The 13590-nt window shown below is 36.1% G+C and overlaps 1 protein-coding gene across 1 annotated transcript in view; it reads right to left on the bottom strand.

The window, feature by feature from the left end:
- CFAP54 (cilia and flagella associated protein 54) overlaps nt 1-13590 on the bottom strand; it is a 243160-nt gene that overhangs the window by 69720 nt on the left and 159850 nt on the right. The window contains exons 51-55 of the mRNA XM_023534023.1: nt 9123-9228; nt 6937-7084; nt 5961-6118; nt 5610-5789; nt 5371-5497 (exon numbers count right to left, since the gene is read on the bottom strand). Coding sequence (XP_023389791.1) covers nt 5371-5497; nt 5610-5789; nt 5961-6118; nt 6937-7084; nt 9123-9228 — 719 coding nt within the window. The remainder of the gene's footprint in view (nt 1-5370; nt 5498-5609; nt 5790-5960; nt 6119-6936; nt 7085-9122; nt 9229-13590) is intronic.

The following is a 13590-nucleotide window of genomic DNA, read 5'->3' as shown; positions in this document are numbered from 1 at the left end:
TTCATCAATGTGGCCTCAAAGACAGACAGACAGAGAGACATTTATTCAAAAAATAGTTTCTGAGTGCTTAGGCACTAGCTAAAAATGAGAAAAGAGAAAATTAAGAGCTAAGGTTTATTAAGTGCTTCCTACATGTCAGGCATCATCCCAAGTACTTATCAAGCATTACGTCATGTGATCTTCCCAACTCTTACTCCAGCTGGATACCATTTTACAGAGAGGACAAAGCAATGGCACGGGGAGGTTTAAGTAACTTGCCCAAGGTCACATGACCAACAAGTATCAGGGCCATGATTTGAACCTTAGTAGTCTGGCTCCAGGACCGCACCCTAAACTATGACACTGCAAGGCTCCTTAAGAAAGAGGTCGTGAAGCTTAGTGTTTAATGGAGAATGCTAATGGCCAGACATGTGATCAAAATACTATGTGGTCAACTGTGTGGCAGGGAAAGCATGGGCACTGTGGTAGCAGGTTACAGAAGCCCTAGCCCAGACCTGGGAAAGGTCAGGGACACCTTCTCAGAGAATGTGGCTGTCAAGACTGCCAGCTGATGATTGCCTTGTCTTTTGGTAATTTTAAAGAAGAAAATTGTTGGGATAAAGAGTGGAAGGCAACTGGAGGAAATGCTACATTGATAAAATAGTTTATCGCACACCATAGAGGAATACAAACAGAAAGGCAGTTTGCAGAATGATAGAGTCGCTCGGTTCCACCCAAAGTGCTGGGTCCAGGCCAGTCATTGGTGCTACCAAGTCATTTGCGGCTTTGAACAAGTCCTTACATATCTTTAGGCCTTGAGTGTCTTCCTCTGAAAATGAAGCAGTAAGACTACAAAATATCTGAAGTCCCTTCAGGTTCTGAAAATTTTCAATTCTAGGATGCCAAGCGCTACAAAGAGCTTTCAAGAAACCCGGGACTTCTCATAAATTTTTATTTCAAAATGTGCTATATGAACCAGAAGTTAGTGGGAAAAGTCTCTCTCATTCTTATCCAGGGAGAAGTCACCGAGCCCTCACTTTGGAGGAGACAGGATGGGAGTGCACTGCTGTGAATATGGAGATGAAGAAACTGAGGCCTTCCTTCCAGGCGGCTCCCAGAAGAGTAAGGTGGCCAGGCATGGAATAGTGAGAATAGCTAAAGCCTACAAAACTCTTAGAACACACTAGGTGCCCTTCTAAACATGTTACACATTCCATTCATTTCATCCCAAAACAAGCCAGTGAGATTGGGATATACTTTCTTCATCCACACCTTATGGGAGAGGAAACTGAAACTCAGAAAAGTTAAGTGGCTTGCTCATGGGAATTAGACTAGTATTCTTTCTCCAGAGTCCATGCTCTTAAACCCAACAATCACCAAGCGTGATTAGAAGGCTATGAAAATATCATCTGTCCAATACAACCTTATATTTCAATATATCTCCCATTTTTATGTTTTACCTTTGTTTCAAATTATACTACAGTTGGTTATTAATGTGAGACAAAATATCAAGTATCTTCATTTCATCAAGGCACTTATATATGTACTATACATGGTATATGTATCATGGCACATATATTACTGTATAACATGGTATGAATATATAATAATAGTACAGACTCCTTGAGGGCAGATGGTGACTTGGCTCGGCTCCCACTCCACAGCACCATTCTTGCAACTTCCTTTACTCCTATTACACAGTCAGTTATTGATTTTTTCATCTAATAAGGAAGCTCAAGTTTCAGTCATTGATGGGGGAAAAATCTTAAATAACCATAACACTTATTTTTAGATTTATAAAAATAATCTCAAATGCCTTTTTTCTGTTTGAGACTTTCACAAGGAAAAAATAATTTTTAAGTGGCTCTATTCTTGGGATACAATCTATACTATCACTGTAAAGGAAAACTGTTGAGAAAGCATAAGTCAGATGATCTTATGCTTCATAATATTGAAGTGCTCCTTTTTCCAATAAACACCAACTCTGTGAAAAAAAAAAAGTTGAGAAACTGGTATTATTTTGACAGAAAATCTGTTTTTGGATTTGTTTTTTAAGTCTATATTTAATATAATATAACAGAAATCAAGCTGTTCTGCTTCAAGTGAATCTAAAAAACAGCACTAGTACTACTACTGAGCAGTGACACATCTTCAAGATTAGTAAGGCAGGAAAGCAGAGAATACATTTGATTTAACAAAATCTGTACGATTTAACACAATCTGTACTAAGCTTGTATAGAAATCAAATATACTGATAATATAACAAATTGTGGACTAAAAGTGCAGAAAAACAGCTCTCTCATGGGATCAGATTGCTAGAAGGAATTCTAGGGGTCAGCTGGGCCAGCTTAATTTCAACAATATAGGGGTAAAGCAATTTACCTAAAGTAATAAAATTCATATCTGATGATAATTATATAATAATAATGATCAATAATAATCATGAAGGAAAGGAGCAGAAAGAAAATAAGAGAAAAGGTTCTGGACAGATGATGGCTTGAGCTCACCTCTGCTGGCCAACCTTCACAATTCTAGTCCAACCAACAACCTCTCCTGAGCTGCACACCTGCTGATGCAGGAGGCAAATGGGTCCCAGGAAGGAGGGGTAATGTTTTGCTTTTGTTTTTTAATTAAGTTTATTGGGGTAACATTGGTTAATACAATTATATAATTTTCAGGTGTACATTATAATTTGACGTCTGTATATTCTATTGTGTTTATCACCCAAAGTCCAGTTTCCTTCAGCTACCATATATTTGATCCCCTTTATCCACTTCACCCTGTCCCTTTCTCCCTATATTTGACCCCCTTTATCACATCTATCTCCCCCACCCCTTACCCTCTGGTAACCACTAGTCTAAAGTCCATGTCCATGAGTCTCTGTTTGTGTTTGTCCTGATCATTTGTTGCTTTTAGGTTTATATCCCATGATATATCCCATGATATAAACCTAAAAGCATGTTTATATGCTTTATATGCTTTATATGATATCATGTGATTTTCAACTTTTTCTGTCTGGCTTATTTCGCTTAGCATGATGATCTTGAGGTCCATCCATGTTGTTGCAAATGGCAGTATTTCATCTCTTCTTATGGCTGAGTAATATTCCATTGTATATATGTACCACGGCTTCTTTAGCCAATCATCTATCATAGGACACTTCGGTTGCTTCTATGTCCTGGCCACTGTGAATAATGCTGCTATGAACATCGATGTGCAGATATCTTTTGGGATATAGGTTTTCAAGTTTTGGGGGGTAAATACCCAGTAGAGGGGTTGCTGGATCATATGGTAGATCTATTCTTAGTTTTTTGAGGAACCTCCATACTGTTTTTCATAGTGGCTGTACCAATTTGCAGTCCCACCAGCAGTGCATGAGGGTTCCTTTTTCTCTGCATCCTCTCCAACCTTTATTATTACCTTTCCTATTGATTATAGCTATTCTAACAGATGTGAGATGGTATCTCATTGTGGTTTTGATTTGCATTTCCCTAAATAGCTAGTGATGCTGAACATCTTTTCAAATATTTGTTGGCCATTTGTATGTCCTCTAGGAAGAAGTGTCTGTTCAGGTCCTCTGCTCATTTTTTGATTGGATCATTTGTTTTTTTGTTGTTATTGAGTCATATGAGTTCTTTGTATATTTTAGATAGTAGGCCCTTATCAGAGGCGTTGCTTGCAAATATATTTTCCCATTCGGATGGTTGTCTCTTTACCTTGTTGACGGTTTCTTTTGCTGAGCAGAAGCTTTTTAGTTTGATGTAGTCTCATTCATTTATTTTAGCTTTTACTTCCCTTGCTTTTGAAGTCAAATTCAACTCATAAAATCCTCTTTAAGTCCAAGATCCTTGAGTTTAGTTCCTATGTTTTCTTCTATGCTTTTTATTGTTTCAAGTCTTATATTCAGGCCCTTAATCCATTTTGAGTTAATTTTGGTGTGTGGTAATAGACAACAGGCATGATGGTTTTAAAATGTAGATTTTATTGTTATTCAGGTATGATGAGGTTAACAGGTCTGGAGACATTTAGCACTGAAAAGATAGTTTGTTATTCACAGTTCCCAAGAGGAAGAGGCACAGCACGCCATGTAGGGCCACATGGAAAGCACCAGGGTTAGTTAAGAGGTAGAGGGAGCAAGGAAAACCAGGGACAAGACTTTTGCTCTGGTTTTTGTGGGAAGGAATGGGTTGGGTAGGGTAAGCAGGCTAAGCAGGTTTAGGATTGGCTAGTTTGAATAATTTCAATGGACTCTGCTAGTAGTCTGATAGCTGTCCCTGGGGTGATTAGAGGAGGGGAATAGTGGCCCAGAGTGTAAGAGCCCAATGAAGAACAATAAAGGAGCCCAATAAAGGTGCAGGGTGTGGACTCTGGAACGGTTAGTTTGCTAATGAAAGGCATACTCATAGGAGAGTGGTTGGCCAATCTCTAGGAATTGGCTAATTCTGGAAGAGGAAGTTCCTCCTTGGTCAGAAATACAGAAATTGAAAATGCATGGTTAATACAGGTTAGAACAGAGAGTTAGTATAAGATTTTTCTGCCCTCTAAGCTGGACAAGAGCCTGGGAGCTACTCGCATGCAGCCTTGGGTCAAAGATCAGAGAAGACCTGGAAAAATCTTGAAACACTGTTCCCGAGTTCCTCCTTGGTTTCTGAGGAGCTGGAGGCTTTCTTCTTACTGGTCCACATGCTCTAAATAGATCCACTCTTGATTGGCTGCAGTCTACTCTCCACTCTATTCTTTATTCAGCAGCCAGGGTAATATCTTGAAACATAACCCATCCCAGCTCAGGTCTTCCCATTAGGTTGCCCCTAAGCCACTCTAAATACCACCTCCACAGAGAGGCCTTCCCTAATTATTCTATTTAAATAGGCAGCCCTCCCTTTGTCCCTCTTTATCAGCAGATCTTATCCACATCTTTCATAACACTAACAATTTATAATCACATACATATACATAATTCATTATCATATATACTCTTTCTGTATCCTCACTGATTTCCTAATTGTTTTCAGATACACATTTTATTTTATATAATACTTATTTTATTAAATTTTATAAATATTAAAATATGCATTTTTATACAATATTTATAATGATATGATATATGATATATTATGCATTCCTACATGTGGTTTATTTACTTGTTTATTTCTGTCTCCCACACTAAAGGCAGGAACTACATCTGTTTTAATCTCCAATAACTTCCCAGGTCCTCACTCAGAGTCTGGAATGTGGTAAATGATTAAAAACTATTTGTTAAATAAATCGAGCCTGGGTATCCATAAATATTGCCCCATAAATAAATACTGCACTCATATAATAGCATGTCTGAACATAAATTAAAGTTTTTTATCAATGACTTGAGTGTAATATATGTTTAAGTGTTCTCACCAATTCTCATTTTTGTTTTGGCCAGTAACATGACATGAGGAAGATAGACATTTTTCAAAGGCTGTAATGGACTTGCATAGTCAGTGTCTGATGAAGGAAATTCTACTGTCTCTCCAAAAGTTAGCATCTGTAAAAGAAACATTGCAATGATTAATTAGCTAATGTGCTTTAGAATGAAAAAAAAAAAAAAACCCAGAAATATAAGTGTCTAAATCTTATAGATCCAAAAGCATTCTCACCTGTTCAATAAGAATGTTGTGAGCCTGAGTCAACAAACTTAATTTTTCTGTTTTTGAAGAGGGAGCTTCCTTGAATTTCTCAGCTTTTGTTAAGTCATCCAACAAAAGCATGCTTCTCACCAAGATTAAATAAGACCGAGGAGAATTAAACTCTCTTCCTTCCAGCAATTGTATTATAGCCTATCAAAATAAAATTATTCCTTTTGATCATACTGTTTGCAATTCACTGAAACAAGAGCTGGCCATATTGACTGTTATGTATTCAGTACCTAATCGAATTTAAAATTCTCTCCTTTTGTTCTAACTAGAGTCTTTCAGTAAATATCAATGTGAATGAAGTTTCCTTCCTACCTGAAGGTTTGTTATGATGTCTGCCTTTAAATGTTTTTCTTGTAGGCCAATGATTACAGCTTGCATCAAGAATTCAGCCTGTAGCTCCCTGTCACCTGCATTTTTTGCCTCCACACACACTTCATTGACGAGGCTAACATAATTTGTCATATCATTTTCTAAAATAAACAAATGCAGTTATTTAAAATGCACCAAGAAAGTAAGAAATTAGATATGCATAATATCCCCCAAAGTTTATTATAGGAATATTGTATAATATAGAACAGAAAGATACAAAGACAGAAAACAAATGGACTACATGAAGCACTGAAAATAAATGTGTTGTAACTTGGGGGGAAGTACCTTAGGCTATTTATATACTGCAAAAGTAATAATAATGCAATATGTAATTTAACTTGGGAGAGGGATAAAATTGGTGGAAAGATAGGTTTACGAATAGATAATTATTAATCACTGTAAGAACTAACATTTATACGTGCCAAGCTGTAATCTAAGAACTTTAGAGATTGAACCAATATAATTTTAACAATAATCTTGTAAAGTCGGTACAATTATCTGTTTTACAGAGAAGGAAAGAAGGTAGTAGGGGCATTAAGGGAGGGCCAAGGTCACACAGCAAGAAAGTGGTGGTATGAGCATTTGAACCCAAGGTCAGTGCCTACAGAATCTGTGCTCTGGACCCTTTATACTACGCTGCCTTCCTAGATGACAATTAAACCTGTGCATTAGTATTTTGAAATCTCCTTGGCTGCTCTGCATACATTAGTAACATATATGCCATTTTAAGTGACACAAGGGACTGTTGAAAATGATTATTCTTATTTAATAACCTGAATTTTTTTATTCTGGAAACAGATCAAGCTAGAAAGTTATAAAATGTTAATGTTACAATAAAAATATACCTTGATAAAACTTCCATTACTTACATAAAATCATTTTTATAAAAACCTTGATTAAGAAAATAGGATACCTGTACCTTTTACAATTCCAATGCCACGAATCTGTGCAACAAACGCGGTCACCAGTGCTAAGCGGCACCTCAGCCAGAGATGAATGTTGAAATATTCTCGAGAATTTAGTGAAATAGGATCTAAAAACTCATTGTCATCTTTATTCTCAGTGGCCTAAACAATATTAAAATCATGGTTATCTTCCTATTTAATAATGTCAAAGTTCTAGCCTAACACTAAACGTAAGTTAAAAGAACCGTGTGATATTTAATAGTATTAAATTTTTAATCTTAGAAAGTATTCTTGCACATTCTATAAAACACAAAAAATACACACACACACAAAACAAAAAAATGAATAAAAATCACCCATAATCCTCTATTAGCATTTTGGTATATTGCTTTTCAGCTTTTCTTTTTCTCTCTATATCCATTGCTAAAAAATAGTTTTGCAGTCTGAATTTCTCATTGCAAATTATCAGCAGTTTCTGTGTCTTCAAAAATTTTATAAATAACATTTTCAAGACTGAATAATAATAAATAATACTGGCTAATATTTATCGAGTGTTTATTATGTGCCAGGCACTGTGCTACATGCTTTATATACATTATCTCATTTAATCCTCCTAACAAGCCCAAGACAGGTTATTATTATTTCTCTTTTACAGATGGGAGAACTGATACCTAGAAAGGTTATCTATTTGCTTAAACTCCATCATATTTAGGCAGAGGTGGGATTCAAACTTGTGTCTTTCTGAAATTAGAGCCCACAGTCTTAATCCATTGTATTACACTGCTGTATGCTGCTCACATCCCAAAACATATGTTATAATTGATGTACCTTCCTTATTATTACCCTTTATGAAGGGCGGCCAACATCCGGAACTACTGAAAGAAAGGTGCAAAGAGGGCTTTTTCCAGGGAGCGGAGGAACTCAGTCTTACTTAGGTACTGGGGAACTTTAAAGTCATTTAGAACAGAGCCCATTTGTTCTGGGCATTTCCTGCTACACATCTCTGACAGCTCATCGTCAATGCCTACTAACAAGGAGCAGCTACTGGGACTTGAAGGGGGCTGGCATGTGGATAGATGGGTAGAAAGCCCAGAATAGTAGAGTAAGCTGTTCCTGGATATAGAGTAAGAAGTGAACAGAGGCCTTGAGGCAGGATAGTGACTAGAATGGGCACAGCAAGTAGTGGGGGAGTCTAGTACTTACATTAGTACCACAGAAAACAATGCTCATCCACATACCTTAATCTCTCACGCCTACATTTCTTGTTATTATTGAAAAGCCGAGTCACACTCTAAATTAGGGTTTCTCAACCTTGGCATTACTGACATTATATGACAGATGATGGTTTTGGAGAATGTCCTGTGCGTTATAAGATGTTAAGCAACACTGCTGACCTCTGCACACTATATGCCATTAGCAACCCCTCTGGTTGTGACAACCAAAATGTCTCCAGATGTTGCCAAATGCCCCTCTGGGGGAGGCAAAATAGCCCCCAGCTGACAACCATTTCTCTGTCAATTTTTAGAATTAGATTGCTTTTTAGCATTTTTATTGCTTCTGATACAGTAAGAAATTAGTCTCTATGATATTTAGTTTTACTTATATTTAATGACACTAGATAGTAGCAATTTTATTAGTATAGCTTAAAATAATGAGCAAGGATTCGGTGATAAATCTTTGTATTTTAATCCTAAATGACCCTATATTATTAAATTACTTGATCAAAATCCAATAAAATTCAAAGAGATTTGAGAATTTAAATGTGGAAGAATCTATGAGAAATCCAAAATAAGAAACAGCACAGGTGTCATGCTGAAGTAATAATTCAAAAGTGAAATAAGGAACAAAATAAAGTGAAACAACTTCAGTTGCTAGTGAAATCAGATCTAGAATACTGTAATGATACATCTGGTGGGACTTTAATAATTATTACATCCAATTCTATTAGTTCACAAATGAGATTTAAATTAAAATTTTTAATTAGAAATTAATTTTAAAAGTTTAAGGGACTCGCCCAAGGTACACCAATTAATAAACAGCATAAACGGGTTGTGAATGCAAATTTTTATACTCTTTATCCAATGTTTTTTTCTCTTTATCCCTTACCAATTAATTAATGAATTAATTAGACAATTTTCTAGCATGCCAATAGTTATTAAATAATAAGTATTGCAAGGATAAACATTAAATTCATACATACAGAAACTCCTGGAGAGCTGGAACTCTCTGTGTCATCTTGCACTACCTTCTTTTTAAAAAGTTTTGAATCCTGAAGAAGTTTAAGTGTGGAAAATACTATTGCAGCACTAAAATAGAAAATATAGTTTAAATGTGATTAGTATCACATTGTGGCATTTGTATACTATTTCCTAAGCTCTTCCTCCAAAAAACCTTTCCATACCCTTACCTGCCCCCAAAACTTTTAGCTTCCCCTTCCACATGCCCTCATAGTACACTGATCTTAACCATGCAGTAGTATTTGTTACGCTATTTAATTGCCTGTAATTGTTCTGCAGCTAATTTGTCTTATTCTCTGTTGAAACCCAGCATCTAGTGGCTGGGACATAATAGAAGCTAAAAGAAAAATTTTTAAATGCAAGTGAGTGAATTAAAGAATAGATAAGTGAATGTTTCCAAGATCAAAAACAAAACTTACTGACAATCTCACTAATAAAATGAGCACATATGCATTTCATATATGTCAGAATATGGTTCTCCAGTTTTTTTGAGGTTATACAACTGTGTCACTTAATGCTATATAATTGGAAACTCTTAAGTTAAATTATTGCTTAATCAGTGTCTAGTAGTACCAGAAAGAAAATATACTAAATTAAGGAAATAGAAACCAGGAAATAGGAATTCTCCTAATTTCTTGTTGCTCTGTACATAAATTTGTCTACACTTTAAATCCTCATATCCTACTACCCTGTAGAATGATAGATTTACAATTGGCATTATATTTTTTCAAAATATTTAAATAATATATATCAAGAGTCTTCTTTGAAAATCTATCCCAAAACAAAATTCAAAATATGGAACAATATACATATCTAAATATGCTGATCAGAGTGTTATTTATAACATGGAAAGATTGGGTGAAAGCCAAATGAACAGTACTCTCATCTAATTCCTCACTTGATATCTCCATTTGAATAGGTAATAAACAATCACATTTAATAGGTGTTATAAGTTGAACTGTTTCCCTCTCTCCTTAAAAAAAAAAAGGTATGTTGATATCCTAACCCTCAGTACCTCAGAATGGTAGTTATCTGAGGAAATCAAGTTAAAATGAGGTCATTAGGGTAGACTTTATTCCAATATGCCTGGTGTCCCTATAAAAAGGGGATATTTGAGCAGAGAGACAGATATGCACAAAGGGAAGATGATGTGAAGACACAGAGGAAGAAGATGGCCATGTGGCTGGAGTGATGCATCTATAAGCCAAAGAATGCCAAGAATTGTCAGCAAACTAGAAACTAGAAAAAGCAAGGAGGGATTCTCCCCTAGAGCTGTCAGAAAGAGCATGGCCCTGCTGACATCTTGATTTTGGACTTCTAGCCTCCAGAACCATGAAACAATAAAATTATATCATTTTAATCCGCCCAGTTTTGGGTACGTTGTTATGGCAGCCCTAGAAAACTGACAGGATATGTTAAAAGCAGATCCATTTGTTTCCATCCCCTCCACCAAACCCAGTTCTCTTCCCTGTCCTCTATCCCACAGGCAGAGCTCAGAATCACCATTTCTTCCTCAGAATCAGTCCATCAACAAGTTTTGTCAGCTTCACCTTCAAAATATGGATACCAGGGTGCAGCTCCTCAGGTCACCTCCTCTACTGCTAATGCCTTTGTCCAAGCCATCATCTCTCCAGGCTGGACGGCTGTGGGAGCTTCCTGACCAGCCTCCCAGCTATGGCTCTTAGCCCTGGCAGTCCTAGTCTCCACATAGCAGCCACAGCGATCTCATCCAGATGCAAATCGGATCACATCACTTCCTCAAATACACATTCCAGAGGCCTTCCATGTCCCTAGACTGTGGTCAGTACACCTCTCCTTTGGGTCAGTTACTGAGGTTTCTGGCCTAGTTTATGATCAGCTTTGTCAGTGACCATGGATGTTTTGGAGAAGGTATTGTCTGTCTGTAGGCTCCCAGAGTATTGAAATGAGATTATTGTGAGGATTAAATGAGGTATTTATTCTTTCATTTGTTCAAAAATATGTATTGAGCACCTGATACAGGCCAAGAACAAATCTAAGGTCTATGGATATAGTCCCTGCCCTCATAGAATTGACATTCTAGCGAGAGTGAGGTTTACTTAGCAAACAGGAGTGCTCGGCAAATAGATGGCATTCAATACATGCTAGCTGCTATCATTATTAGTGTATTGAGATAGCCAGGAGGGACAGAGGGCATTAAATTGATTTTTTATCTAAGTTGTCAACCAGAATCAAAAACTGTCTGCAATTATTGAATTTTAAGTTCCCAAGATTCTACTGAATCATTAAAATGCTATAGATATTTGTAGAATATTTCCTAAGGTATTATTTCTGATTATATAAACTTACTGATTTTTATTAAAAATAAAACAAAACAAAAACAAGCCAAAAAACAACAAAAAATGTAACACTGATTCATTATATATAAAGGTATGAAATTTCCTCTCCTCGACACCCTTCCTCCCTCAAGGATGCACACATGTTTCCATGGCACCTTGTTTACTGAGAAGCTTCAGAGGCTAAGACAGGATGGCAACTAGAGGACCCTGGACGAAGAAAGAGGTGCGGATCCCATCCTTCCGATTCAGAACCTCAAATTCTTATTTCAAGAGAAAAAAATGTAAGGTTTGGAATCTTGCTAACCCCAAAACTTAGTGAATAAAATATAAACACACTAGTATGGACTTATCCACCTGGTATTGCTTAGTTGCACAATGGAAAATTTCTAGTTTCTCCTCTTCACTTGAGAGAGAACGTGTAGGAGGATTACCCACTATAAACAGTCTAAAATCCCAGAGGAAGGAAGTTTCATTCTGACACAAAATTAAAAGGCTCAAATGTTATCCCATTTAGACAATAAATTAAATAGAAAGGAGAATAGAAAGGAACACTTATTAAAAAAAAATAAGAATTCTAAGAAAGGCAGCCCCAAAAGAGGTAGAAATACAGTTTGAATAACTTTGATCCCATTTACTTCTTATTAACATTCATGACAAAAATGGTCAGTTTGTTCTCATAAAATCCATGTGGCTCACTTTACCTGTTACCCTAGGGAATGTGTCTTTCAATTTTCTTGACACATAATTTTATTAGAAGTATCATGAAATGTCAAGCTAACCATCATTTGGGAAAGAGACTGTCCAATACTTTCAGCACCACCCAAACAGAAGCTCGTGGGAGGTAAAGTTCACATAGGAAAAACTCATTCATCTTGACAGTAGGCTTCCTCAAATGACAACTCTGCTGGAAAAAGGCAATAACATCAAAGTTTTTGCTGGTTTTGATCCAAGGGCCAGGTTCATGTATTTAAAATAGGAGAGATTCTGATACACTTGCACATGATTTGCATATGTCTACCTGGTCTTCAAAGTTCTATTATAAAGTTCTACTCCTTTCTACTCCTTTCTGTGGGCATTTTGTAATTTTTAATTTCTAGTTTCCTTTTTCGTCCCTAAAAAACAAAAATCACTCATATCCTCCATACCAAAAGGGTATAAGACATGTAGAGAGCTGGGGAAATAATGACGATACACGACAAAAAAATATTTTCTAGGGCTGCTGTTGCTGTCTGGGGACTATTTAGAGAAAAGAGTTCTAAATTCTTCCATAGGAAATCATATTGCCATATATTTTATAGTCATATGTATCTAAATATACATATTTAGATATGTTCACATCATATATTTTCTATAGGAAATCGTGTAGTAAAAGTTCCTCCTCCTCTCTTCAAACTTCAGCAGGGACAATGGTATACTACTACGCTAAGCCTATTTTACCATCAATCAACTACCATTGTATTTTAAAGATAGCCATAAATGTGACGATACACTAAACCAGTGGTTTCCAAGCTTTTTTACCTCGGCACCTTAAAAGGTGCTTAATGGCCTTAAAAATTAAGAATGCCCGAAGAACTCCATCAATATTTACTTACCACATTAGAACTTAAACTGAGAAATTTTTAACTTCATTCATATTTATTGATTTGTTTTAAAATAAAAAACCCATTATATGTTAATATCAATAATGTGTTTTAATTTAAAAAAAACTATATTTTCCAACAACAAAAATATTAGTCAGAAGAATACCATTGTTTTCACATTTTCGCAAACCTCTTTAACATCTGGCTTAATAAGAGAAATCTCTTTAATAGGAGACTTTCTTATCTGCTTCTACATTCAGTCTTTTGTGACATATTGTTTTGGCTGAAGTATATAAAGAAGACTGGGCCTCATACTGATGGCTGTGAAAATGGGAGGAGTATTTTAATAGCTTCTTCAAATAATTGTGAATATTCTTCTTTGGTACTACGCCAAAATGTGACAACTGATGTTTTCTTAAAAATGTGTTGCAGTGTCGAATCTAATACCACACACTGATAAACTTTTCCTTTTCTGTTAACTTGAAAACTTATTGGTCTATCTTCTTAACCAGGATTTTGGAACATCATGTACT

Source organism: Pteropus vampyrus, unplaced genomic scaffold, assembly GCF_000151845.1.
Source record: "Pteropus vampyrus isolate Shadow unplaced genomic scaffold, Pvam_2.0 Scaffold116, whole genome shotgun sequence".
NCBI classification, from domain to species: Eukaryota; Metazoa; Chordata; class Mammalia; order Chiroptera; family Pteropodidae; genus Pteropus; species Pteropus vampyrus.
Note: the sequence above shows the minus strand (reverse complement) of the source record. Positions and strands in the feature narration are given on the sequence as shown.